This window comes from Ictalurus furcatus, unplaced genomic scaffold (genome assembly GCF_023375685.1).
Source record: "Ictalurus furcatus strain D&B unplaced genomic scaffold, Billie_1.0 ctg1, whole genome shotgun sequence".
Taxonomy (NCBI): Eukaryota; Metazoa; Chordata; class Actinopteri; order Siluriformes; family Ictaluridae; genus Ictalurus; species Ictalurus furcatus.
This window is the reverse complement of record NW_026521044.1, coordinates 175,165-199,144: the sequence shown is the minus strand read 5'-3', so window position 1 is coordinate 199,144 and position 23,980 is coordinate 175,165. Positions and strand designations below refer to the sequence as shown.

At 43.3% G+C, this 23,980-nt stretch overlaps 2 protein-coding genes across 2 annotated transcripts; one reads left to right on the top strand and one right to left on the bottom strand.

Moving 5' to 3' along the window:
- Positions 1-2: 2 nt before the first annotated feature.
- LOC128604581 (uncharacterized) lies at positions 3-23,876 on the bottom strand. Its single transcript, XM_053619724.1, has 5 exons — positions 23,756-23,876; positions 22,066-22,287; positions 21,763-21,962; positions 2,655-2,870; positions 3-2,450 (listed from the first exon to the last, which is right to left on the bottom strand). Exons 1-5 carry the CDS (start codon positions 23,818-23,820, stop codon positions 2,041-2,043), a joined length of 1,113 nt encoding a protein of 370 aa, XP_053475699.1. The 5' UTR covers positions 23,821-23,876; the 3' UTR covers positions 3-2,040.
- LOC128604580 (uncharacterized) lies at positions 12,601-16,642 on the top strand. Its single transcript, XM_053619723.1, has 6 exons — positions 12,601-12,795; positions 12,963-13,096; positions 13,211-13,432; positions 13,536-13,735; positions 13,909-14,124; positions 14,308-16,642. The coding sequence occupies exons 1-6, from the start codon at positions 12,619-12,621 to the stop codon at positions 14,715-14,717; spliced, it is 1,359 nt and encodes a 452-aa protein (XP_053475698.1). The 5' UTR covers positions 12,601-12,618; the 3' UTR covers positions 14,718-16,642.
- Positions 23,877-23,980: the final 104 nt, after the last annotated feature.

The following is a 23,980-nucleotide window of genomic DNA, read 5'->3' as shown; positions in this document are numbered from 1 at the left end:
TATAAAGCCTAATTCAAAGGCCAGCTATGTGATAATACTGTTTTAAATATTTGAAAAGCCTAATTCTGCGTAGACTATTACAATTTTTTTTCTTTTTCTTTTTTTTAACCACTTTTGCAAAATAAGAATGTGGTGTAATCATTGAGGTTTCATTCAATTCTTATGTGTCTTCACCTAGATGAGTACCATTTATCATTAATTATAATATATAACTAAAGGCAAACTGAGCAAATTTGTTATTTCAGAAGAGTTTATCAAACTGGTAGCCCTTCGTATGACTCAGTACCCATGAAGTAGCTCTCAGTTTCAAAAAGATTGGTCATGCTTACGCTTGAATTGTCAGAACTGTACCCCCGTAACTGGTCAGAACTGTACCAGAGAACATAAAATAAATGTAAATTGATATTTGATTACAGAGAAATCAAACATCACAGTAATTACTGAAATTATCCATCACAATAATCACTGTGTGAGAGAGGGGTTTGCTTACCTGTGGGCACAATTTTCACAAATGAAATACCTATGGTGGCCAAATATTTCACACACACACACACACACACACACACACACACACACAAATGTCAGGGTGCTGCAACAACTTCGTGTGAAAGAGCATGGGTTAAAATAAACCCCAAACATTTTAGACACTTTAAGAAAAAAAGACCCAATTTTTTAAAAAAAAGAGTTTTGCCATGATATTTATAGCTTTTTAGCATGTTAGCTTGTTAGCATGTTATTTATAGCTTGTTATAGCTTGTTAGACGTAAAGCCAGCTTTAATTGTGTTTACACATTTTATTGTTAGTCATACCATTAACAAATTAGCTGTCATTGTGTACCTACTCATGCAAAAGAAGTTAACTTCAGTTAGATAGCAACTTCTTAATGATGCAGTAAGTGAGTAATTTATATTACTATCACTTTAGCTCGACAGAAGGAGACCAGATTTTTTTAAAGGACTGAAAAGTTATTTTTCTTTCTTTTCTTTCTTTTTTTTTTTTTTTTCCTGAGTCCAAAATTTTTTCTAATCATCATCTGTCTTCCTCGTCCTCTTCATCACCAAAATACTTGAGGGGGAAAAAATATAATTGAACAAAATGAAATTAATCTAAATTAAAAAGGGTATTTTAAAAATATATGATAGGGTATTTGTGTGTGAGTGTGTATGTGATTGTGCCCTGCGATGCATTGGCACCCTGTCCAGGGTGTACCCCGCCTTGTGCCCGATGCCCCTGGGATTGGCTCCAGGTTCCCCCGTGACCCTGAAGAAGGAGTAAGCGGTAGAAGATGGATGGATGGATGGATGATAGGGGATTACTTATACACGTATATCAAAAACTCAACTCAACTTCAGCTTAAAGATGTGAAATCACCCTGGCAGTCACATAACAACTGAGTGAAACCTCAATGATTACACCAAAGTCTTATTTGGCAAAAGTGGATTTAAAAAAATGAATAAAATTGTATTTTTTTTTAAAGTAATAGTCTACACAGAATTAGGCTATTCAAATATTTACAACATATTATTATCACATAGCTGGCCGAATTCACTGTTCTATGCTCTGTGTGCACAAGGTAAGATGTCAGAGAATAAATGCTCTGGTTGAAATAGGATGAAGAATTTGTTGTTTACTCTCCTCACCTACACAAATTCTGTCTGTGTCTTGTTTCACACAGGTCCTTCTGTCACCTACCCACCCACCCTCACCCCCCATTCTTTTGTCTTCCTTAATGGCCCTGTGCTGCTGCTGTTGGCACAGAAGATCCAGGCTTTCCCCCAAGGATTTCAAGTTTAAATTTGAATTAAACTACCAAAGATTGTGTCAAGAAGATTGTGTCTGCTTAATAGCCACCCTGAACGAGCACAAGTGAATACAAAACACATACTCTACTCACATTTTTATTTTGCAAAAGTGGATGGAAAAAAAAAATTCTTAGGAATAGTCAATACAGAATTAGACTTTTCAAATATTGACATAATTTACAACATAGGGATCTGAACCCCGTTTGACTAGCATAGCACATCATCAGATGAGCAACATCACTCATCAAGCCATTGCAGATCCTGGCCCTCTCCTCGGAAGGACTTCCTTTTCACCCCATAGTCAAACTTCAGTTCAGTGTCCACACTGATGTCCCGCAGGGCCCTGAAGAGGACGACATCCACGTCCTGTCCATTCACCTTCAAAACGAAAGGTTCTGGACACAGGTTGGCTTGCTTGGATGAATGCTTGAGTCTTCCGCCCACAGTGTCTGCACAGGGGTGGCATTCACAGGGAAAAGTCTGGGCGTCGATGCAGAGATGCCTCTGGCCGGTCCTGAAGAAAAACAGGTACCCTGCTTCATCCTGTAGATTCTGCATCATGACTTTTCCCTGGGCGTATGTGATTACCTTCCCATGGTAATCACACACGATGTCACCCTTGGAAAAGGGTTGGGTTGCAACAACTCCTGCAAAAGAGAGCAAAACAATATGCATCAGATGAAAAGAACGAAATCAACAGGTTTACAAACAGTGTTTTGTTTGAATTTTTTCTGTTAGGTTGTAAGGTAAATTACAAATAGCAAAACCATAATTTAAGTAATAATAACTTCTCCCCTCATTACAAAAATAATAAAAAAGTTTTTTATTTATTTATTTATTTTTTTATTTACCTAGCCCTTTCTCTCCACCAAAATCTTTGATGGCCAGGCCTTTCCACGTCTGCTGAGACACGTTCCGGCGGAGGTCCTCATCAGTCTCGATGACAAGTTTGGTGGCTGGTTTCCAGGCCGCCAAAACGTCCGCTGGCTTTGGACAGTTGTTCTTCCACCCTTCCTTCAGAATCCCGTATTTCACCCTGCTTTCTTGGGGTTTTCGGGTAAAGCCCCCTAGAACGAAGAATAAAATAACTTCAGTCACACACGTCAGTTATCGAAAGGAACAAATCGCAACAGAAACGATTTGAGCTTGTGGGTGGAGACCATCGATTTGCTCCCTTGTCAAAATTTTTTTTATTCATTTTGGTAGTCAATGTGGTATTTATTGAACAGGGTACTTGCTCAGCAGCCGTTCCATTCTTTTGGCCTTTTGGGCGGCACGCCACTTGTCGTAGAAGACTCGATCGCCCGGAAACCCTGCCTTTAACCTGTCCAGTTTGGTGGGTGCTTTGCTGTCTGCCGATGCCGGAAACTTCATTAAAAAGTCTGCAAAGTCCAAAGACTCTGTGCCCGATGGACCGGAAAACCGGTCGGTGTCAGAGCTGTAAGAGGAAAGAAGGTATGTGTTAACATATTAGAAATTAGGTGAACAACAAATACATGCAACTGTGATGTTTCGTGTCTGTTTAAGATGAAGAACCCTACCCTGCCAAGGAGTCCAGCAGTGTAGCCGTGGCCACTACAGTCTGTGGCGTAGGTACTTTTCGCAGTTTGGCCACAGCAGTGTTGTAGGCCAGGTAAGAGGACACGGCCTCCTTCTCCGTGTCCGTCAGGTTAGCCGCCGCTGTCTCTAAAGCAACTCTCGCCTGACGACTGGTGGCTCTTAAAAAGTTTTCGAGTGTGCCCACCCTCCAGCTTTTTTCATAACTGCAGAAAGAAAAGGTTACATGAAATGTTAATTGTAGTATGATTGGGTCTGATATTTTCTGTATAGAAAGTGAACAATCACACACGAGTACGTCAAATTGTGTAGGTACGTACGCTTTGTGGAGCACACCGAGGTCATTCGAAACTGTGAGCAAAGCAGTGCCAGCTGACGAAAGGAAGAACCTGTCACAGTTCAGGTCACTCCTGATCACTCTCGGCCGGACGTGCGAGTAATATGCCTGCAACCACTGTGTTAACGAGAAATACGCAGGCACTTAATTTTACGGTTGTCTCAGGAATAAAATGCAGATGATCTGAACCACAGGCTGAACAATTTCTGTAAGGTACAGTATAGACAGTTATATACACTTTCAAAACCCCCACTAAAATCATGGGCTAGTAGAAGAACTTACAGCTTCCTCCTCCTTTGTCAAGGCAAAACGGGCAGCTCGCTGCATCGTTTCATTTCGGCCGAAGCCAATCACCACCCTGTCGTCAACTTCCTTCCTGTTGACCCACTCTGACACCTGAAAAACAATGGAAAGGCAGAATTTGTTAATGAACACATTTGTAAATAACCACCACAGCATATTAAAAGAGAAAAGTCGTGTAGACCGTTAAAATAGATGCACCTACGGTCAGGCCTTGCACAGCTGCCGGGCACTGAAAGTGACATAACACCAAAAGTGCCGTGCAGTAGCGGCGATAGCTGGTCTCCTCTGTTGAGAGGACCTGTGCGCTTGAGACGAGCTTCCGAAAGATTTTCAGGAAGTCGTTCCTGGCTGCCGTCAAAATGGCCTGGTACTGTGTCGGTGTGCGAACACTCATCATATCTATTTGGAACACAGAAAAAAACAGAGACGTGTAATTAAAAAGGCCGTACTCAGCGTTGTAGTAGTGAACGATAACATTTGTAATAATACAGAAGGAATTAGTAATAATACAGAATTTGTCATACAGAACACTTTATTACTTATTGTAGTTACCTCTGATCAGATGTCGAACCCTGTTGTGAGGAGGTGGCATCACCTGAGTCAATGGCCATGTCTGACTCTTGTGGCATGTTGGTGATAAAGAACCCACGCCTCTGAAATTCTTCCGCCAGTAAAGAAGCACACGGACTGTGGGGCAAAATAGAACAAAGCTGGCGGTAATCCCAGGTCCTGTTCCTCCAGACCCACCGTCTGGAAGATACCTTGGCCTTCTGGATCTCAGCTTGCCTTTCTTCTGCTGTGCTGTCTTTCATACAGACTCTAGCCAGGTGGCCAGCGAGATGTTTCTGCGGCTTCTCGCACCGCAAGCAGTGGACAATGTTGCGTTCAGCAAACCTTCAAAATAACGAGACCATGAGTACCGAGAAAGTCCAGTGAAGGAAACACAAATAAACACAAGCAAATACAGTAAATGACAAAATGTCTTACCTGTTTGGAGCCATTCTTAAAGCGGTATCAAAGCAAAATTAAGCAAATGCAGGAACAGAATATATATCCTTATCCAAAAAAGAGTAAAGTACCTTGAATGTACCCTCTGTATTTATGCCCAAACATTAGACACGCCCACCTATCCTGAGGCATCAGGCGACCAATCACCAATTCGTTGACAGGTAATACAAAGCTGGGATGAGGTCTGGAGGGATACGCCTTCTGTGGTGTAATGCTTGGCATATCACTTTGTCTTGAAAATGCAGCTCGGACTATCTAAAATGTATGCTTTGATTAAGCATTATGCAAATAAATAGTTTTAAAAAAAAAAAAAAACCTGGCATATGTTACGACACGGCGAAATCGGCACGGCAGCTCACAAAGTGTAGTGCCGCCCAGGGACGTGGCAGAGGAGGACTACACTTCCCAGTAATACCCGCGCTCGAGTTCGCCAGAGTTCTAATCACGAACACCTGCAAACACCTGAGGTTATATAAGGGCCTCCCTAGCATTAGCCGCTTGCGAAGTAACCGCTCAGCAGCCTCGTCTCTGTTTACCAGGCCGATTTCATTATAAGTGTTTTCCCTGGTGCTCGACTAAACGCTCGTCTCTCACTACGCTTTTGCCTACGTCCCTGATATACAGCTTACCTGCTCTGCCCCGATTCGATTCACGTTCTGTGTTCAGTCACACGCCATCTCTCCAGGGAGGTCGAATAAATCAGGATGTCGTCAATGTAGGCGATGACGTACCTTCCTAGAATGTCCCTCAGAGCGTCGTTGATCAGGTTCTGGAACACGGAGGGGGCGTTAGCGAGCCCATACGGCATGACCAGGTACTCATAATGTCCAGAGGTGGTGCTGAAGGCCGTTTTCCACTCGTCCCCCTCCCTAATACGAATTAAGTTATAAGCGCTGCGGAGGTCCAGCTTAGTGAAGAGGGTGGCAGACTGTAACTGTTCCAAGGCTGAGGGGACGAGAGGCAGCGGATATCAGTACTTAACGGTCACTTGGTTGAGGGCCCAATAATGAATGCATGGTCGGAGGCCCCCTCCTTTCTTCTCCACAAAGAAGAACCCGGCAGACACAGGGGATGTGGACGGTCGGATGTACCCCTGCCGGAGAGCCTCCTGAATATACTCCTCCATGGCCTGCTGCTCCGCTTGGGAGAGCGGGTAAACACGGCCCCGAGGTAGGCTGGCCCCGGGGAGGAGGTCAATGGCACAGTCGTAGGGCCTGTGAGGTGGGAGACAACTGGCCCTCTCCTTGCTGAACACCTCATGGAGGTCGTGGTACTCGGGGGGAATTTTAACTGAGGCAGGCGACAGGGGACTCTCCACAGTCGTGGTGGCCAAAGGGACCGTGGGGCCCCTCAAACAATTCTGCAAGCAATACGGGGACCATTGGGTGAGTTGCTTGTCAGTCCAGGAGATTTGGGGGTTGTGCAGTTCCAGCCAGGGGAGTCCGAGTATAACGGGGTGTCTGGTGGAGACCGTGAGGTAAAGGACCAGAGTTTCGTGGTGAAGGGCGCTAACTTGAAGGCAGACAGGGTGTGTGCTGTGAGATATTACGCCTCCCCCTATAGGTGACCCATCAATGGATTGGAGCTCACGAGGACGGAGGAGGGGACGTATGGAAAGGCCGAGCTCCTGCGCCGTCTTCTCATCTATGAAGTTCTCCGCTGCTCCAGAGTCGATGAGTGCTGAAAGAACAAAAGAACGGCCTGAATGTTCTATCACGACAGGTACAGAAAATACGTGAGACATACAAGACTGGTTAGGATTCACCCGGGCATGACAAGGTGGGTTGTCAGTGCGCCTCCCGTTCCCTCGGCACCTCCTGTGCGGGTATTGGCGGACGGCATGGGTGTCCTCACCGCAGTAGATGCACCGGAACTCATCGGGTCTTCTCTCCCTCTCCTCCTTGCAGGACCGTGCCCTTCCAAGCTGCATGGGTTCGCTTGCTGCGCCCGGCTCAGCTGGCAGTAAACCGTGCGGTATGGGACGGTTGGTACGGCACAGACGATCCAGCCTTATGGTCAGATCTACGAGGTCATCAAAAGTTAGCTGTTCACCCCCGACAGGCCAACTCATGCAGTAACTCCGGATCAAGGCCACGGCGGAACGCGGTCTTAAGGGCTGGTTTGTTCCAGCCACTTTGGGCAGCGATAGTGCGAAACTCTAGCGCATACTCTCTTGCAGTACGAGAGCCCTGTTTGAGTTGCATGAGCTCATCACCAGTCTCCCAGCCATCAGGAGAATGATCAAAGGCGCACTGGAACCGGGCACGGAAGTCATCTAACGAGGGTCCGACACCACGTCCACGCTCCCACTCAGCCGTGGCCCACGCCAAGGCTGTTCCGGAGAGTAATTCCATAAAATGGGTCAACTTACGGACCTCAGGCATCTCTGGGTGACTCTCGAAGAACAGCGCACATTGTAACATGAAGCCCTTGTATCGCTCCGGCTCCGCAGCGTATCTCTCTGGTGTGGGCAGAGGCGGGTTGTGCGCCGGCGGCGCAGGAGTGTGAACAGCCGGCGCTGCAATGTGCGCAGCTGGTGTCGGCTGAACATGAGCTGGGGCGGTCGGCGGTGGTGACGCGAGGGCCGGGGGCGTGGCGTTGGTGGATGCGGAAACGCTCAGTCGCGAGACTTCGGCACGCAACGCGGATATCTCATCCCGATACACCAATAGCGCGCGGTTTTGTTCCAGGATGACGCGTTCCCAATCCGAGGTGCCCGCTGCCTCCATAGTACGGCAAAGTAATCTGTTACGAAGCGCAGACGGAGACAAGCGCGGGCGAGCGGAGAGATGGCGTGTGACTGAACACATAACGAGAATCGAGTCGGGACAGAGCAGGTAAGCTGTATATCAGGGACGTAGGCAAAAGCGTAGTGAGAGACGAGCGTGAAGTCGAGCACCAGGGAAAACACTTATAATGAAATCGGCTTGGTAAACAAACAGAGACGAGGCTGCTGAGCGGTTACTTCGCAAGCGGTTAATGCTAGGGAGGCCCTTATATAACCTCAGGTGTTTGCAGGCGTTCGTGATTAGAACGCTGGCGAACGGGTATGACTGGGAAGTGTAGTCCTCCTCTGCCACGTCCCTGGGCGGCACTACACTTCGTGAGCTGCCGCGCCGATTTCGCCGTGTCGTAACAGCATACAGGTATATATAATAAAATATATGGTCAGGCAAATTAACAAGACCATTTTGGAGTTCACTAGAATTTTTTTCTTTAAAAAAACACATCACGTCCATTAGCCACTGGGAGATGGATGGATATTCCGATGGAACACTAGGGAGCATCTTGCTATTAGGGATGTGAAAGCAAATTTAATAGTATTTCATAAATAATATTTTAGTGGCACAAAATAATAATATAAACTAGTCAGAAATATTTGTATAAGTGTAAATAAAATTTATAACAAGAATTTAAGTGTATCCTGTAAAGATACTTTTTTTCTGACAGATGAAGTCTGTTATTCTGACTAGTTTATATTATTACATAATAATAATAAACAGTCCATATTGTGTGTGTGTGTGTGTATATATGTATATATATATATATATATATATATATATATGTATATATGTGTGTATATATATATATATATAATCAAAATAAGGCCAGGCAAATTAACAAGTCCATTTGTTGAGGCACTGCATGGAGTTCACCAGAATTTTTTTCTTTAAAAAAAAAAAAGAAGAAGAAGACACCACGTCCTTTAGCCACTACATTAAATTGCATTAGTTTTGACATATGATACAGCTGAACAATGGACTTATTTGGGCTGGTCTGTGTACCCAAGATAAAAGTATTAAATTGAATTCATTTTTTTTCTTCCAAAATATTTTATTTTTACATGGTTATGTATATACTGCAAAACCCAACAACAGACACGTGAATTCAAATGGGAAATGTCTGTAACTCCATAAAATATGGAATAAAGTGTTGCCATTTATGTATATAAAAAAGAAAAAGAAAAAACTTGTCAGTACAACCCTTCATCGTATACTTTATTATTTATTTATTTATTTAAACACCACGTCCTTTAGCCACTGGGAGATGGATGAATATTCCAATGGAACACTAGGGAACATCTTGCTATTAGGGGTGTGAAAGCAAATTTAATAGTATTTTATAAATAATATTTTAGTGGCACAAAATAATAATATAAACTTGTCAGAAGTATTTGTATAAGTGTTCAAATAAAATTTATAACAAGAATTTAAGTGTACCCTGTAAAGATGTGCTCAAAGCTTATTATTGGTGTGTGTGAAAGTGTTTTTAAGGCTGGGCTGTGGGTGTGGCTGTGGGCGTGACTGTGGGCTGGGCTCTCACTGTGAGAGTGAATATATAGGATGAGAATGCCATCCCATTGTTACTCAGATTCTTTTTCAGCAGACGGCTTGTCCATCACTGAAGACTTTTGAGATTGCTCCTGATTTTCAAGACGCTCCAATCCGTTTTGTTCTTACTCTTATTCTGTTCCTGCATTTGCTTGTTTGTTTTGCTTGGTGATTCTAACATTTTGTGTACATAACTGTATTTGCTTGTGTTACTGTTATTTTCTTCTTTGTATCCCCTAGTCTTGATTTTCAGCACTGTCCTTCCTGCATCGTCCGGATACACCTGCATTACTGAATAATGGATCCCATTCCGTAAGTGAAGATACATTTATTTGCAACTGTAGAATCTATTGACTGTAAAAATCCTCCCTTTGTACTTTTTTGTACAGGGGCTTGGAAAACGGTTAGCTGAATAAGCTTTAAGTGAAGTGTCCTTTTTCTATTTCCAGTGAATTCAAAAGGAACTACCTTCTCTGCCCTGTCTGCAAGAAGACCTGGGACTGCCTGTCGGTGCATCTGCGCAGAGCCTGCATGAAGACACATGACGAAGCAGCGATCGAAGCAGCAGTGGGGCGGGCAAAGGCGGAAATGCGTGTGCTTCTGGCAACAGGGAGGGTGTTTAAGTACGGCCGGCTGAGTCAGATTTTGGCTGCTGCTGACCCAATCAGCAGGTAGGTGGAAGATCTTTTCAGTCCTTTAAAAACTTCTGGTCTCCTTCTGTCTGAAATGTATTTACAGGCAATCTAAACCTTGTTTTCTGTTTTGGAAAGGCTGATAGAGGAACTGGAGAGTCGCTTTCTGGTGGTGACCGATGTGCCCCCACCCCTACCTACTTCCATTGAGAGGTCAGGGCCTTCCTCCTCCAGAGCCACACAGCCAATAGGGTTGGACTGCGAACCGTCAGAGAGCTCCTCTGTCAGCAGCAGAAAAACCAGCGGTGAGAGCAGTGGCGAGACCTTTCAATGGTGAGAATCTCAGTTTTCTAGCTTTACTGATTGTGTTTTAGCTTTACTGCAGTGAATTTCTGATATTTTGGAGCCCCCCTAGTGCCAGATAAAAAAAAAAAAAATTCAAAAATAAAAAGCCGTTTGCAATCTGTTCTCTCAGTTTTGCGATCCGTTTCTCAAGAAGGACATAATGTGTATTGTCTTAATGTGTATTGAGTGGACATAGAAAAATGGAAAATATATTCAGCTGTATTGGTTCTATGTCCACTCAATACACATTATTAAGACAATAAACAGTGTGAACTCTGATGGCTTGCTCTCGGGCTGTTTGCCTTCACCCATCGCTCGTACAGCTTCCGCTGAAAGCTACGTGGTATGTCAGCGTGCAGAGCCTCATCTGGCGCCTCACCCTCCAGAGTCACCGGGTGCTGTTCTACAAGCCGGTTGTACACTGCCTCAAAATCCATTTGCACATCTGTCGTCTCTGCTTTCTGCTGGGCAGCACTGCGAGCAATGCTACAGGCAGCGCGGCTGGATTCCCCTTCTGAGGGATCAGTGCTGAATAAAAAGAAATAATATTTTAGAAGGAGAAGAGTATAAGACTAGTGCGTGTAATATAATTTGTTTACAAATTGTGGATTGTATTAATTGTGTCTACAACTATAAAACATGCTTTCTTTGACTGACCAGCCAGCAAATCCAGGAGCTGACTAGCCCTCACGACGTTGTCTGCCTGCTTCATGTGGTAATGTTTTACAATACACATTATGTCCTTTTTGTGTGTTTATTTTTTGAGAAATGGATTGCAAAACTGAGAGCACAGATTGCACACTGCTGTTGTGTTTTTTTTTAACTTTTATTTTTTTTTATCTGGCACTAGGGGGGCTCCGTAATATCAGAAATTCACTGCAGTAACGCTAAAACACAATCAGTAAAGCTAGAAAACTGAGATTCTCACCATTGAAAGGTCTCGCCACTGCTCTCACCACTTCTCCTTCCGCTGCTGACAGAGGAGCTCTCTGACGGTTCGCTGTACAACCCTGTTGGCCCTGACCTCTCAATGGAAGTAGGTAGGGGTGGGGGCACATCGGTCACCACCAGAAAGCGACTCTCCAGTTCCTCTATCAGCCTTTCCAAAACAGAAAACAAGGTTTAGATTGCCTGTAAATACATTTCAGACAGAAGGAGACCAGAAGTTTTTAAAGGACTGAAAAGATCTTCCACCTACCTGCTGATTGGGTCAGCAGCAGCCAAAATCTGACTCAGCCGGCCGTACTTAAACACCCTCCCTGTTGCCAGAAGCACACGCATTTCCGCCTTTGCCCGCCCCACTGCTGCTTCGATCGCTGCTTCGTCGTGTGTCTTCATGCAGGATCTGCGCAGATGCACCGACAGGCAGTCCCAGGTCTTCTTGCAGACAGGGCAGAGAAGGTAGTTCCTTTTGAATTCACTGGAAATAGAAAAAAGACACTTCATTTAAAGCTTACTCAGCTAACCGTTTTTCCAAGCCCCTGTACAAAAAAGTACAAAGGGAGGATTTTTACAGTCAATAGTTTCTACAGTTGCAAATAGACTAATGAAAATGTATCTTCACTTACAGAATGGGATCCATTATTGTATCCGGACGATGCAGGAAGGACAGTGCTGAAAATCTGGAAACAAAGAAGAAAATAACAGTAAGTTAAGCAAATACAGTTATGCACACAAAATGTTAGAATCACCAAGCAAAACAAACAAGCAAATGCAGGAACAGAATAAGAGTAAGAACAAAACGGATTGGAGCGTCTTGAAAATCAGGAGTAATCTCAAAAGTCTTCAGTGACGGACAAGCCGTCTGCTGAAAAAGAATCTGGGTAACAATGGGATGACATTCTCATCCTATACATTCACTCTCACAGTGAGAGCCCAGCCCACAGTCACGCCCACAGTCACACCCACAGCCCAGCCCTAAAAACACCTTCACACACACCAATAATAAGCTTTGAGCACATCTTTACAGGGTACACTTAAATTCTTGTTATGAATTTTATTTAAACACTTATACAAATACTTCTGACTAGTTTAGATTATTATGTTGTACCACTAAAATATTATTTATAAAATACTATTCAATTTGCTTTCACATCCCTAATAGCAAGATTCAGGAACGACTTCCTGAAAATCTTTCGGAAGCTCGTCTCAAGCGCACAGGTCCTCTCAACAGAGGAGACCAGCTATCGCCGCTACTGCACGGCACTTTTGGTGTTACGTCACTTTCAGTGCCCGGCAGCGGTGCAAGGCCTGACCGTAGGTGCATCTATTTTAACGGTCTAAACGACTTTTCTCTTTTAATATGCTGTGGTGGTTATTTACAAATTTGTTAATTAACAAATTCTGCCTTTCCATTGTTTTTCAGGTGTCAGAGTGGGTCAACAGGAAGGAAGTTGACGACGGGGTGGTGATTGGCTTCGGCCGAAATGAAACGATGCAGCGAGCTGCCTGTTTTGCCTTGACAAAGGAGGAGGAAGCTGTAAGTTCTTCTACTAGCCCATGATTTTAGTGGGGGTTTTGAAAGTGTATATAATTGTGTCTATACTGTACCTTACAGAAATTGTTCAGCCTGTGGTTCAGATCATCTGCATTTTATTCCTGAGACAACTGTAAAATTAAGTGCCTGCGTATCTCTCGTTCACACAGTGGTTGCAGGCATATTACTCACACGTCCGGCCAAGAGTGATCAGGAGTGACCTGAACTGTGACAGGTTCTTCCTTTCGTCAGCTGGCACTGCTTTGCTCACAGTTTCGAATGACCTCGGTGTGCTCCACAAAGCGTACGTACCTACACAATTCGACGTACTCGTGTGTGATTGTTCACTTTCTATACAGAAAATATCAGACCCGATCATACTACAATTAACATTTCATGTAACCTTTTCTTTCTGCAGTTATGAAAAAAGCTGGAGTGTGGGCACACTCGAAAACTTTTTAAGAGCCACCAGTCGTCAGGCGAGAGGTGCTTTAGAGACAGCGGCGGCTAACCTGACGGACATGGAGAAGGAGGACGTGTCCTCTTACCTGGCCTACAACACTGCTGTGGCCAAACTGCACAGAGTACCTACGCCACAGACTGTAGTGGCCACGGCTACACTGCTGGACTCCTTGGCAGGGTAGGGTTCTTCATCTTAAACAGACACGAAACATCACAATTGCATGTATTTGTTGTTCACCTAATTTCTAATATGTTAACACATACCTTCTTTCCTCTTACAGCTCTGAGACCGACCGGTTTTCCGGTCCATCAGGCACAAAGTCTTTGGACTTTGCAGACTTTTTAATGAAGTTTCCGGAATCGGCAGACAGCAAAGCACCCACCAAACTGGACAGGTTAAAGGCAGGGTTTCCGGGCGATCGTGTTTTCTACGACAAGTGGCGTGCTGCCCAAAAGGCCAAAAGAATGGAACGGCTGCTGAGTAAGTACCCTGTTCAATAAATACCACATTGACTACCAAAATGAATAAAAAAAATTTTTTGACAAGGGAGCAAATCTATGGTCTCCACCCACAAGCTCAAATCGTTTCTGTTGTGATTTGTTCCTTTCGATAACTGACGTGTGTGACTGAAGTTATTTTATTCTTCGTTCTAGAGGCCTTTACCCGAAAACCCCAAGAAAGCAGGGTGAAATACGGGATTCTGAAGGAAGGGTGGAAGAACAACTGTCCAAAGCCAGCGGACGTTTTGGCGGCCTGGAAACCAGCCACCAAACTTGTCATCGAGACTGACGAGGACCTCCGCCGGAACGTGTCTCAGCAGACGTGGAAAGGCCTGGCCATTAAAGATTTTGGTGGAGAGAAAGGGCTAGGTAAAAAAAAAAAAAATTTGTTATTTTTGTAATGAGGGGAGAAGTTATTATTACTTAAATTATGGTTTTGCTATTTGTAATTTACCTTACAACCTAACAGAATAATTGAAACAAAACACTGTTTGTAAACCTGTTGATTTCGTTCTTTTCATCTGATGCATATTGTTTTGCTCTCTTTTGCAGGAGTTGTTGCAACCCAACCCTTTTCCAAGGGTGACATCGTGTGTGATTACCATGGGAAGGTAATCACATACGCCCAGGGAAAAGTCATGATGCAGAATCTACAGGATGAAGCAGGGTACCTGTTTTTCTTCAGGACCGGCCAGAGGCATCTCTGCATCGACGCCCAGACTTTTCCCTATGAATGCCACCCCTGTGCAGACACTGTGGGCGGAAGACTCAACCATTCATCCAAGCAAGCCAACCTGTGTCCAGAACCTTTCGTTTTGAAGGTGAATGGACAGGACGTGGATGTCGTCCTCTTCAGGGCCCTGCGGGACATCAGTGTGGACACTGAACTGAAGTTTGACTATGGGGTGAAAAGGAAGTCCTTCCGAGGAGAGGGCCAGGATCTGCAATGGCTAGATGAGTGATGTGGCTCATCTGATGATGTGCTATGCTAGTCAAACGGGGTTCAGATCCCTATGTTGTAAATTATATCAATATTTGAAAAGCCTAATTCTGTGTAGACTATTACTAAGAATTTTTTTTTTTTCCATCCACTTTTGCAAAATAAAAATGTGAGTAGAGTATGTGTTTTGTCTTCACTTGTGCTCGTTCAGGGTGGCTATTAAGCAGACACAATCTTTTTGACACAATCTTTGGTAGTTTAATTCAAATTTAAACTTGAAAACCTGGGGGAAAGCCTGGATCTTCTGTGCCAACAGCAGCAGCACAGGGCCATTAAGGAAGACAAAAGAATGGGGGTTGAGGGTGGGTGGGTAGGTGACAGAAGGACCTGTGTGAAACAAGACACAGACAGAATTTGTGTAGGTGAGGAGAGTAAACAACAAATTCTTCATCCTATTTCAACCAGAGCATTTATTCTCTGACATCTTACCTTGTGCACACAGAGCATAGACCAGTGAATTCGGCCAGCTACGCGATATTAATATGTTGTGAATATTTGAATAGCCTAATTCTGTGTAGACTATTACTAAAAAAAATATTATTATTATTATTATTATTATTATTATTATTATTATTATTTTAAATCCACTTTTGCCAAATAAGACTGTGGTGTAATCATTGAGGTTTCACTCAGTTGTTATGTGACTGCCAGGGTGATTTCACATCTTTAAGCTGAAGTTGAGTTTTTGATATACGTGTATAAGTAATACCCTATCATCCATCCATCCATCTTCTACCGCTTACTCCTTCTTCAGGGTCGCGGGGGAACCTGGAGCCAATCCCAGGGGCATCGGGCACAAGGCGGGGTACACCCTGGACAGGGTGCCAGTCCATCGCAGGGCACAATCACATACACACACACACAAATACCCTATCATATATTTTTAAAATACCCTTTTTAATTTAGATTAATTTCATTTTGTTCAATTATATTTTTTCCCCCTCAAGTATTTTGGTGATGAAGAGGACGAGGAAGACAGATGATTAGAAAAAATTTTGGACTTAGGGGGGAAAAAAAGAAAGAAAAATATCTTTTCAGTCATTTAAAAAATTCTGGTCTCCTTCTGTCAAGCTAAGTGATAGTAATATAAATTACTCACTTACTGCATCATCAAGAAGTTGTTATCTAACTAAAGTTAACTTCTTTTGCATGAGTAGGTACACAATGACAGCTAATTTGTTAATGGTATGACTAACAATAAAATGTGTAAACACAATTAAAGCTGGCTTTATGTCTAACAAGCTATAACAAGTTATAAATAACATGCTAACAAGCGAACATGCTAACAAGCTAACATGCTAAAAAGCTATAAATATCATGGCAAAACAATTTTTTTTAAAAACTGGGTCTTTTTTTTCTTTTTTTTTTTTTTAAAGTGTCTAAAATGTTTGGTTTTGTTTTTTTTAACCCATGCTCTTTCACACGAAGTTGTTGCAGCACCCTGACCTTTTGTGTGTGTGTGTGTGTGTGTGAAATATTTGGCCACCATAGGTATTTCATTTGTGAAAATTGTGCCCACAGGTAAGCAAACCCCTCTCTCACACAGTGATTATTGTGATGGATAATTTCAGTAATTACTGTGATGTTTGATTTCTCTGAAATCAAATATCAATTTACATTTATTTTATGTTCTCAGTAACTGAATATGGCAGAGGACAGTGGACGGGGGTACAGTTCTGACCATTCAAGCGTAAGCATGCTTAAAGGAATTCCATCTATTTTTTTTACATAATTATTTTTATATCATGCATAAATACTTTGTATGTCAATATAAGTTTAATTTTGCTGCTTTTCCCCAGGCATCCACTTACATTCTGTCTCGAACAGTAAGCAGTATAGACTTTATTTTGTTAAATGTCATTTTCATTGAATGTCATACATTAATATATATATATATATATATATATATAAAAGTGTATCCAGATGTAGTTTAGTGTGATGTATTCTGCAGGAAAGTGACTTCTGTCTCAGTTCCTCAGAAGAGGATGACATGCCACCTCCTCCCCCCCCTCCTTCTCCCCCTCCTCCCCCTCCTCCTTCTCCATCTCCATCTCCTCCTACTCCCCTTCTTCCTTCTCTTCCTCCAATTGAAGATGTAAGGGATAAACTATCATATATTTAAAATAGTTTTTTTTTTTTTATTCATTTCATATTGTTCATTTATATTTTCCCCTCAAGTACTTTGGTGATGACGAGTATGAGGAAGACACAGATGAAGAGGAGGGGGATGGGTTGAATATTTAAATAAAATTGTTTTTCTTTTACTTTACATCTGATCTTTGTGTATCTTTGGGCATGCAGTGTGACTATGTGAATCTTTGTGTTTGTGCCTTTACTACCATAAATGTTATATACAACTCTGAGTATTATTTACAAAGCCTGTTTGATAAAATAAACAGTATTTAATTTGTGAACCTTTACTTTTACCGTTTATTTTTGTCTTAATTTGCGGAATTATTCCTCTGAGTCATCATTGTCTGACTAGGAAGTAATGTTTGATTCCCGTTCCTGCACGTTCCGTTATTATCGACGCACACCGGGATAAGATTACTGCTAATTGGTATAGGTGTTCATATCTTGTTAGTATATTCCGGACAGGACAATTGGTAAGTTCTCATGTTTATATTTTTCGGCTTTACCGTTTGTTTTAATAGTTATTTGCCGAGTTATTCTACTGACTCATCATTGTCTGACTAGGAAGTAATGTTTGATTCCCGTTCCTGCACGTTCCGTTATTAGCGACGCACACCGGGATAAGATTACTGCTAATTGGTATAGGTGTTCATATCTTGTTAGTATATTCCGGACAGGACAATTTGGTAAGTTCCCATGTTTATATTTTTCGGCTTTACCGTTTGTTTTGATCGTTATTTGCCGAATTATTCTACTGAATCATCATTGTATGACTAGGAAGTAATGTTTGATTCCCGTTCCTGCACGTTCCGTTATTAGCTACACACACCGGGATAATTGGTATAGGTGTTCATATCTTGTTAGTATATTCCGGACAGGACAATTGGTAAGTTCCCATGTTTATATTTTTCAGTTTTACCGTTTGTTTTGATCGTTATTTGCCGAATTATTCTACTGAATCATCATTGACTGACTAGAAAGTAATGTTTGATTCCCGTTTCCTGCACGTTCGTATAGATCAGGGGTCACCAACCTTTTTGAAACTGAGAGCTACTTCATGGGTACTGAGTCATACGGAGGGCTACTAGTTTGATAAACTCTTCTGAAATAACAAATTTGCTCAGTTTGCCTTTAGTTATATATTATTATTAATGATAAATGATACTCATCTATGTGAAGACACTGATCACGTTAATGATTTCTCACAATAATTGTCAACAATGAATAATAGATACAGATAATATCAATATTCGACACTTTATTTCTTTTAATCTCAGCAATTGTTTACAGTTTGAGATGATCACTTCTACAACATTTCATAGGAAAAATGTCCCATTGTCACTAGCCACTGACAAACCATTTCAACAAATCATGAACTATGTTGCACCATGTTTGAAAAAGTTATCAATTATGTAATGTTTAAGAAAAAATGACCCGGTGTGCTCTCTGGCTTGTCACCCATGGTTTGATGCCATACCTAAAGTTGAAAACTTTTATATTAATTTTATGTTTATATTTATTTATATACATATAAAACACATCTATCCTCAGACCTCAGACGCCATACATAGTGTATGCGAAATGAATCATGATGGTCAAATGGCTTACCTTATGTACAGCCATTGGAGGGATTGTGTATTCTTCCACTCGTGGATGAGATAATCTCTCTTCAGTCCCATCCATATCTTCCCTCTTCCGCTTCCTGATGCAGGACTGGAGTTGTGGCCGCACACATGTGTAGTACAGCTCAAACCACTGTTGGCAGAGGAAAAATAAAAAGTAATTACATTCATTCATTAATATCATTAAGAAAAATTAATGCATCCTGTTTCTGACAGGAAAATTATTTCCAACTTACAGTATCCTCCTCCTGGGAAAGGGCAAATGTGGCCACTTGTTGAGCACTCCTCTTGTGCTCCTTGTGTATCCCGATGTAGTGGTCTTCTTGTTCAGCCACTCTGGAACCTACACAAAACAAGAATATCACGACGATTAATGTCGGTAAAGGCAAAAACATCAGATGATTCACTGTGAAATTTAGAAAAAAATTAGGAAAACAATATTACTCACAGTCATGTGCGCCACCACGCCTGGTTGTTGGAGGTGCTTCAGTATGACCAGTGCCTGGAGATAGTACATATAATCCAAGCACTCGTCGGTGGTCAACTGTTTCTCTGAGAGCATCTTCCGATTGACGGCCAGGAAGTCTCCTTTGGCGTCCCTGAGCACAGCTGTGCAGTCATGCGTTGTCAGTTCTGCATCTTCTGTCAACCTCTCTCAAACATATTAACATCATAATATTTGTCACATTGCATAATTTATCTTATATATTCCGAGGGACACAGCACTGTAAGTGCGGAGGACGGTGTTCACATGTTTTTTTTCGAAAACATGAATGGACAGGCTATGTGCATCATGGCAGGCCTATAAGGAGAGGCATGATTTTACACAAGCTTCAGATACCGGTCATGCGCGCAAGGCGCTCCCATACAGTTATGCTAAATGCAACGTCGAAGTTCCCTTTGAAATGGAACATCTTAGACAATACAAGAAAGTACAGGTTTCTGAACATATACGGTATCTGTTCCCTTTCAAAGGGAACTTCGACGTTGCATTTAGCATAACAGTATGGGCCAGGGGAACCAGACGGCCACAGTCGCGGTCTGCCACTAGGCCTGATCTGAGAATGGTTATAAAGGCCAAGCAGGCAAAGAAGAGCGGCCCTGAGAGGCTGTGGAGGGATGTATCCGGGGACATGAGGTTGTTAGGGCAGGTAGCCCCCAGTGCTACTGTAGGGCTTCCACTAGCCAAGGCGGTCCCCAAGTTTTCAGTGTCCCCCAACCCCCCCCCCCCGCCCGCGTTCACAGGTGTGCTCACCACAGCAGTCAGCACAGACCAGAGCCCGACGTTAGCGCAGGAAGTAAGCTCCCTTTTGGACAATGGGGCCATGGAACATGTACCCCGTTCCCGAAGGGAGGGAGGTTTACAGCCATTATTTCCTGTTCCGCAAAAAAGTGCGAGTATGCGGCCATTTTTAGATCTGCGTCATCTGAACCGTACTCTTCGGACATACAGGTTCAGAGGCTGACGCTCAAACTTATCGTGCCACAGATTCAGTTCGAGAACTGGTTTGTGGCGATAGATCTAAAAGGTGCATATTTCCACGTAGGAATATCGCTAGCTTTATCCCCTCGCACCTTTACAAAGTGCATGGATGTCACTCTGGCTCCACTGGGACTCCAGGGCATCTGTGTACCAAACTACCTGGACGACTGGTTAATTCTAGCACGATCCAGTGAGCTGGCGGTTCAACATCGAGATGTTGTTGTTCTCGCCCACATGAACAGCTTGGGGCTCGGGTTGAATCTCAGAAAAGTATGCTTTCCCCGGTGCAGTGGACAACTTTTCTAGGGGTTATAGGATTCTACTACGATGAGGGCGTTTCTATCCCCAACATGCGTAGTGTCAATCCTATCGACACTGAGCAACATAAAGCTGGATCTTGGGAGACTTTTGGGGTGGAGTCCACACATGTGGCCAAGGTCACATCTGTATGCTGCTCCCCCCGTCGCTCTGCTCCCACAAGCTCTAGCGAGAGTTTGCCAAGACCGTCTGCTAGTAGCACCTTTTTGGCCAGCTCGAACATGGTTCTGAGAGATAATATCCCTGCGAGATGGCACTCCTTGTGAGTTTCCCGTCCGCAGGGATCCACTGTAGACCCAGTAAACTGCGCAACAGCTACAGTCCTGGAGCTCCTACAAGAACATTTCTCAGCGGGGTGGGCTCCTTCTACAATCAGGGTTACGTGGCTGCCATTTCGGCCAGCCATGCCCCTGTTGAGGGAGCCTCTGTGGGGCAACATCCTCTAACTTTGAGGTTCACGTGTGGTGTCAGGCGGCTGAGGCCCATCTGCAGGCCGCGCATACCTTCCTAGGACCTTCTGTGGCCCTGGAAGGTCTATCGGGTGCCCCATTCGAGCCCCTAGAGTGGATCTACTGTCTCAAGCCAGAGGGCTGATTTATCACCCTCGGCCAGAACTACGGAAACTGTGGGTCTGGCCCCTGATAGAGCAGTACCACAAAGCTTTAAACATTGTATTATCTTCTATTATGGTATAGTACACCCTAGAACTATTTTTAGAGCACACCTGAGTTTGTCCAAAAGTATAGGGACATCCCTTATAGAGCACTGCCATGCAGCTTTAAACATTGTGTTAACTTGTATTATGGTATAGTACACCTGTTAGGATCAAGCAAATAACAGCTTCTATTATCCCCTTTTCCTCCGTCAGCCTTTTCAGCCTCTTGGTTCATTTACTCAAAAGAAAAACTAGCGCATATGGTTTACCAAGGAGAGTATGCAGGCCTGGAGAGTCTAAATGAGCAAAAATGCGTGGAAATAATATGGCAGTTGAACTGTCTGGCCACGTACGTGAAAAACATCTTGGGCAATACAAGAAAGTACAGGTTTCTGAACATATATGGTATCTGTTCGCTTAACAGAAAACAGGAAGTTCCTATGGTGACATGTTAACTGGCACGTACACAACAGGCAGGTCTGAAAAGTTCATGAGACAGGAATTCAACTATAACCTAAACATACTTATACCTATCTGAGGGAATACTTGACAGTTGTTCTTCCACCCTTCCTTCAGAATCGCGTATTTCACCCTGCTTTCTTGGGGTTTTCGGGTAAAGCCCTCTAGAACGAAGAATAAAATAACTTCAGTCACACACGTCAGGTATCGAAAGGAACAAATCACAACAGAAATGATTTGAGCTTGTGGGTGGAGACCATAGATTTGCTCCCTTGTTAAAAAATTTTTTTTATTCATTTTGGTAGTCAATGTGGTATTTATGGATCAGAGTACTTACCCAGCAGCCGTTCCATTCTTTTGGCCTTTTGGGCGGCACGCCACTTGTCGTAGAAGACACGATCGCCCAGAAACCATGCCTTTAACCTGTCCTGTTTGGTGGGTGCTTTGCTGTCTGCCGATGCCGGAAACTTCATTAAAAAGTCTGCAAAGTCCAAAGACTTTGTGCCCGATGGACCGGAAAACCGGTCGGTGTCAGAGCTGTAAAAGGAAAGAAGGTATGTGTTAACATATTAGAAATTAGGTGAACAACAAATACATGCAATTGTGATGTTTCGTGTCTGTTTAAGATGAAGAACCCTACCCTGCCAAGGAGTCCAGCAGTGTAGCCGTGGCCACTACAGTCTGTGGCGTAGGTACTCTGCGCAGTTTGGCCACAGCAGTGTTGTAGGCCAGGTAAGAGGACACGTCCTCCTTCTCCGTGTCCGTCAAATTAGCCGCCGCTGTCTCTAAAGCACCTCTCGCCTGACGACTGGTGGCTCTTAAAAAGTTTTCGAGTGTGCCCACACTCCAGCTTTTTTCATAACTGCAGAAAGAAAAGGTTACATGAAATGTTAATTGTAGTATGATCGGGTCTGATATTTTCTGTATAGAAAGTGAACAATCACACACGAGTACGTCGAATTGTGTAGGTACGTACGCTTTGTGGAGCACACCGAGGTCATTCGAAACTGTGAGCAAAGCAGTGCCAGCTGACGAAAGGAAGAACCTGTCACAGTTCAGGTCACTCCTGATCACTCTCGGCCGGACGTGCGAGTAATATGCCTGCAACCACTGTGTGAACGAGAGATACGCAGGCACTTAATTTTACAGTTGTCTCAGGAATAAAATGCAGATGATCTGAACCACAGGCTGAACAATTTCTGTAAGGTACAGTATAGACACAATTATATACACTTTCAAAACCCCCACTAAAATCATGGGCTAGCAAAAAGAACTTACAGCTTCCTCCTCCTTTGTCAAGGCAAAACAGGCAGCTCGCTGCATCGTTTCATCTCGGCTGAAGCCAATCACCACCCCGTCGTCAACTTCCTTCCTGTTGACCCACTCTGACACCCGAAAAACAATGAAAAGGCAGAATTTGTTAATGAACACATTTGTAAATAACCACCACAGCATATTAAAAGAGAAAAGTCGTTTAGACCGTTAAAATAGACGCACCTACGGTCAGGCCTTGCACAGCTGCCGGGCACTGAAAGTGACGTAACACCAAAAGTGTGCTTGAGACGAGCTTCCGAAAGATTTTCAGGAAGTCGTTCCTGAATCTAAATGTAGTCTAAATCTAAATTTTAAATTGAATAGTATTTTATAAATAATATTTTAGTGGTACAACATAATAATCTAAACTAGTCAGAAGTATTTGTATAAGTGTTCAAATAAAATTCATAACAAGAATTTAAGTGTACCCTGTAAAGATGTGCTCAAAGCTTATCACTGGTGTGTGTGAAGGTGTTTTTAGGGCTGGGCTGTGGGTGTGACTGTGGGTGTGACTGTGGGCTGGGCTCTCACTGTGAGAGTGAATATATAGGATGAGAATGTCATCCCATTGTTACCCAGATTCTTTTTCAGCAGAAGGCTTGTCCGTCACTGAAGACTTTTGAGATTGCTCCTGATTTTCAAGACGCTCCAATCCGTTTTGTTCTTACTCTTATTCTGTTCCTGCATTTGCTTGTTTGTTTTGCTTGGTGATTCTAACATTTTGTGTACATAACTGTATTTGCTTGTGTTACTGTTATTTCCTTCTTTTATCCCCTAGTCTTGAATTTCAGCACTGTCCTTCCTGCATCGTCCGGATACATCTGCATTACTGAATAATGGATCCCATTCCGTAAGTGAAGATACATTTATTTGCAACTGTAGAAACTACTGACTGTAAAAAAATCCTCCCTTTGTACTTTTTAGTACAAGGGCTTGGAAAAATGTTTCGCTGAATAAGCTTTAAAGGAAGTGTCTTTTTTTTTTTTTCTATTTCCAGTGAATTCAAAAGGAACTACCTTCTCTGCCCTGTCTGCAAGAAGACCTGGGACTGCCTGTCGGTGCATCTGCGCAGATCCTGCATGAAGACACACGACGAAGCAGCGATCGAAGCAGCAGTGGGGCGGGCAAAGGCGGAAATGCGTGCGCTTCTGGCAACAGGGAGGGTGTTTAAGTACGGCCGGCTGTGTCAGATTTTGGCTGCTGCTGACCCAATCAGCAGGTAGGTGGAAGATCTTTTCAGT

What these genes read in the sequence shown, in the direction of transcription:
- LOC128604580 (XM_053619723.1), top strand. Translation starts at nt 12,619, where the DNA reads ATGCTGTGGTGGTTATTTACAAATTTGTTAATTAACAAATTCTGCCTT. An exon ending in CTGCTGGACTCCTTGGCAGG is followed by an intron (nt 13,433 to 13,535) that starts GTAGGGTTCTTC and finishes TTCCTCTTACAG; the next exon opens with CTCTGAGACCGACCGGTTTT. An exon ending in TGGTGGAGAGAAAGGGCTAG is followed by an intron (nt 14,125 to 14,307) that starts GTAAAAAAAAAA and finishes TCTCTTTTGCAG; the next exon opens with GAGTTGTTGCAACCCAACCC.
- LOC128604581 (XM_053619724.1), bottom strand. Translation starts at nt 23,820, where the DNA reads ATGCAGGATCTGCGCAGATGCACCGACAGGCAGTCCCAGGTCTTCTTG. An exon ending in CTGCTGGACTCCTTGGCAGG is followed by an intron (nt 21,963 to 22,065) that starts GTAGGGTTCTTC and finishes TTCCTTTTACAG; the next exon opens with CTCTGACACCGACCGGTTTT. An exon ending in AAGAATGGAACGGCTGCTGG is followed by an intron (nt 2,871 to 21,762) that starts GTAAGTACTCTG and finishes TCTTCGTTCTAG; the next exon opens with GGGGCTTTACCCGAAAACCC.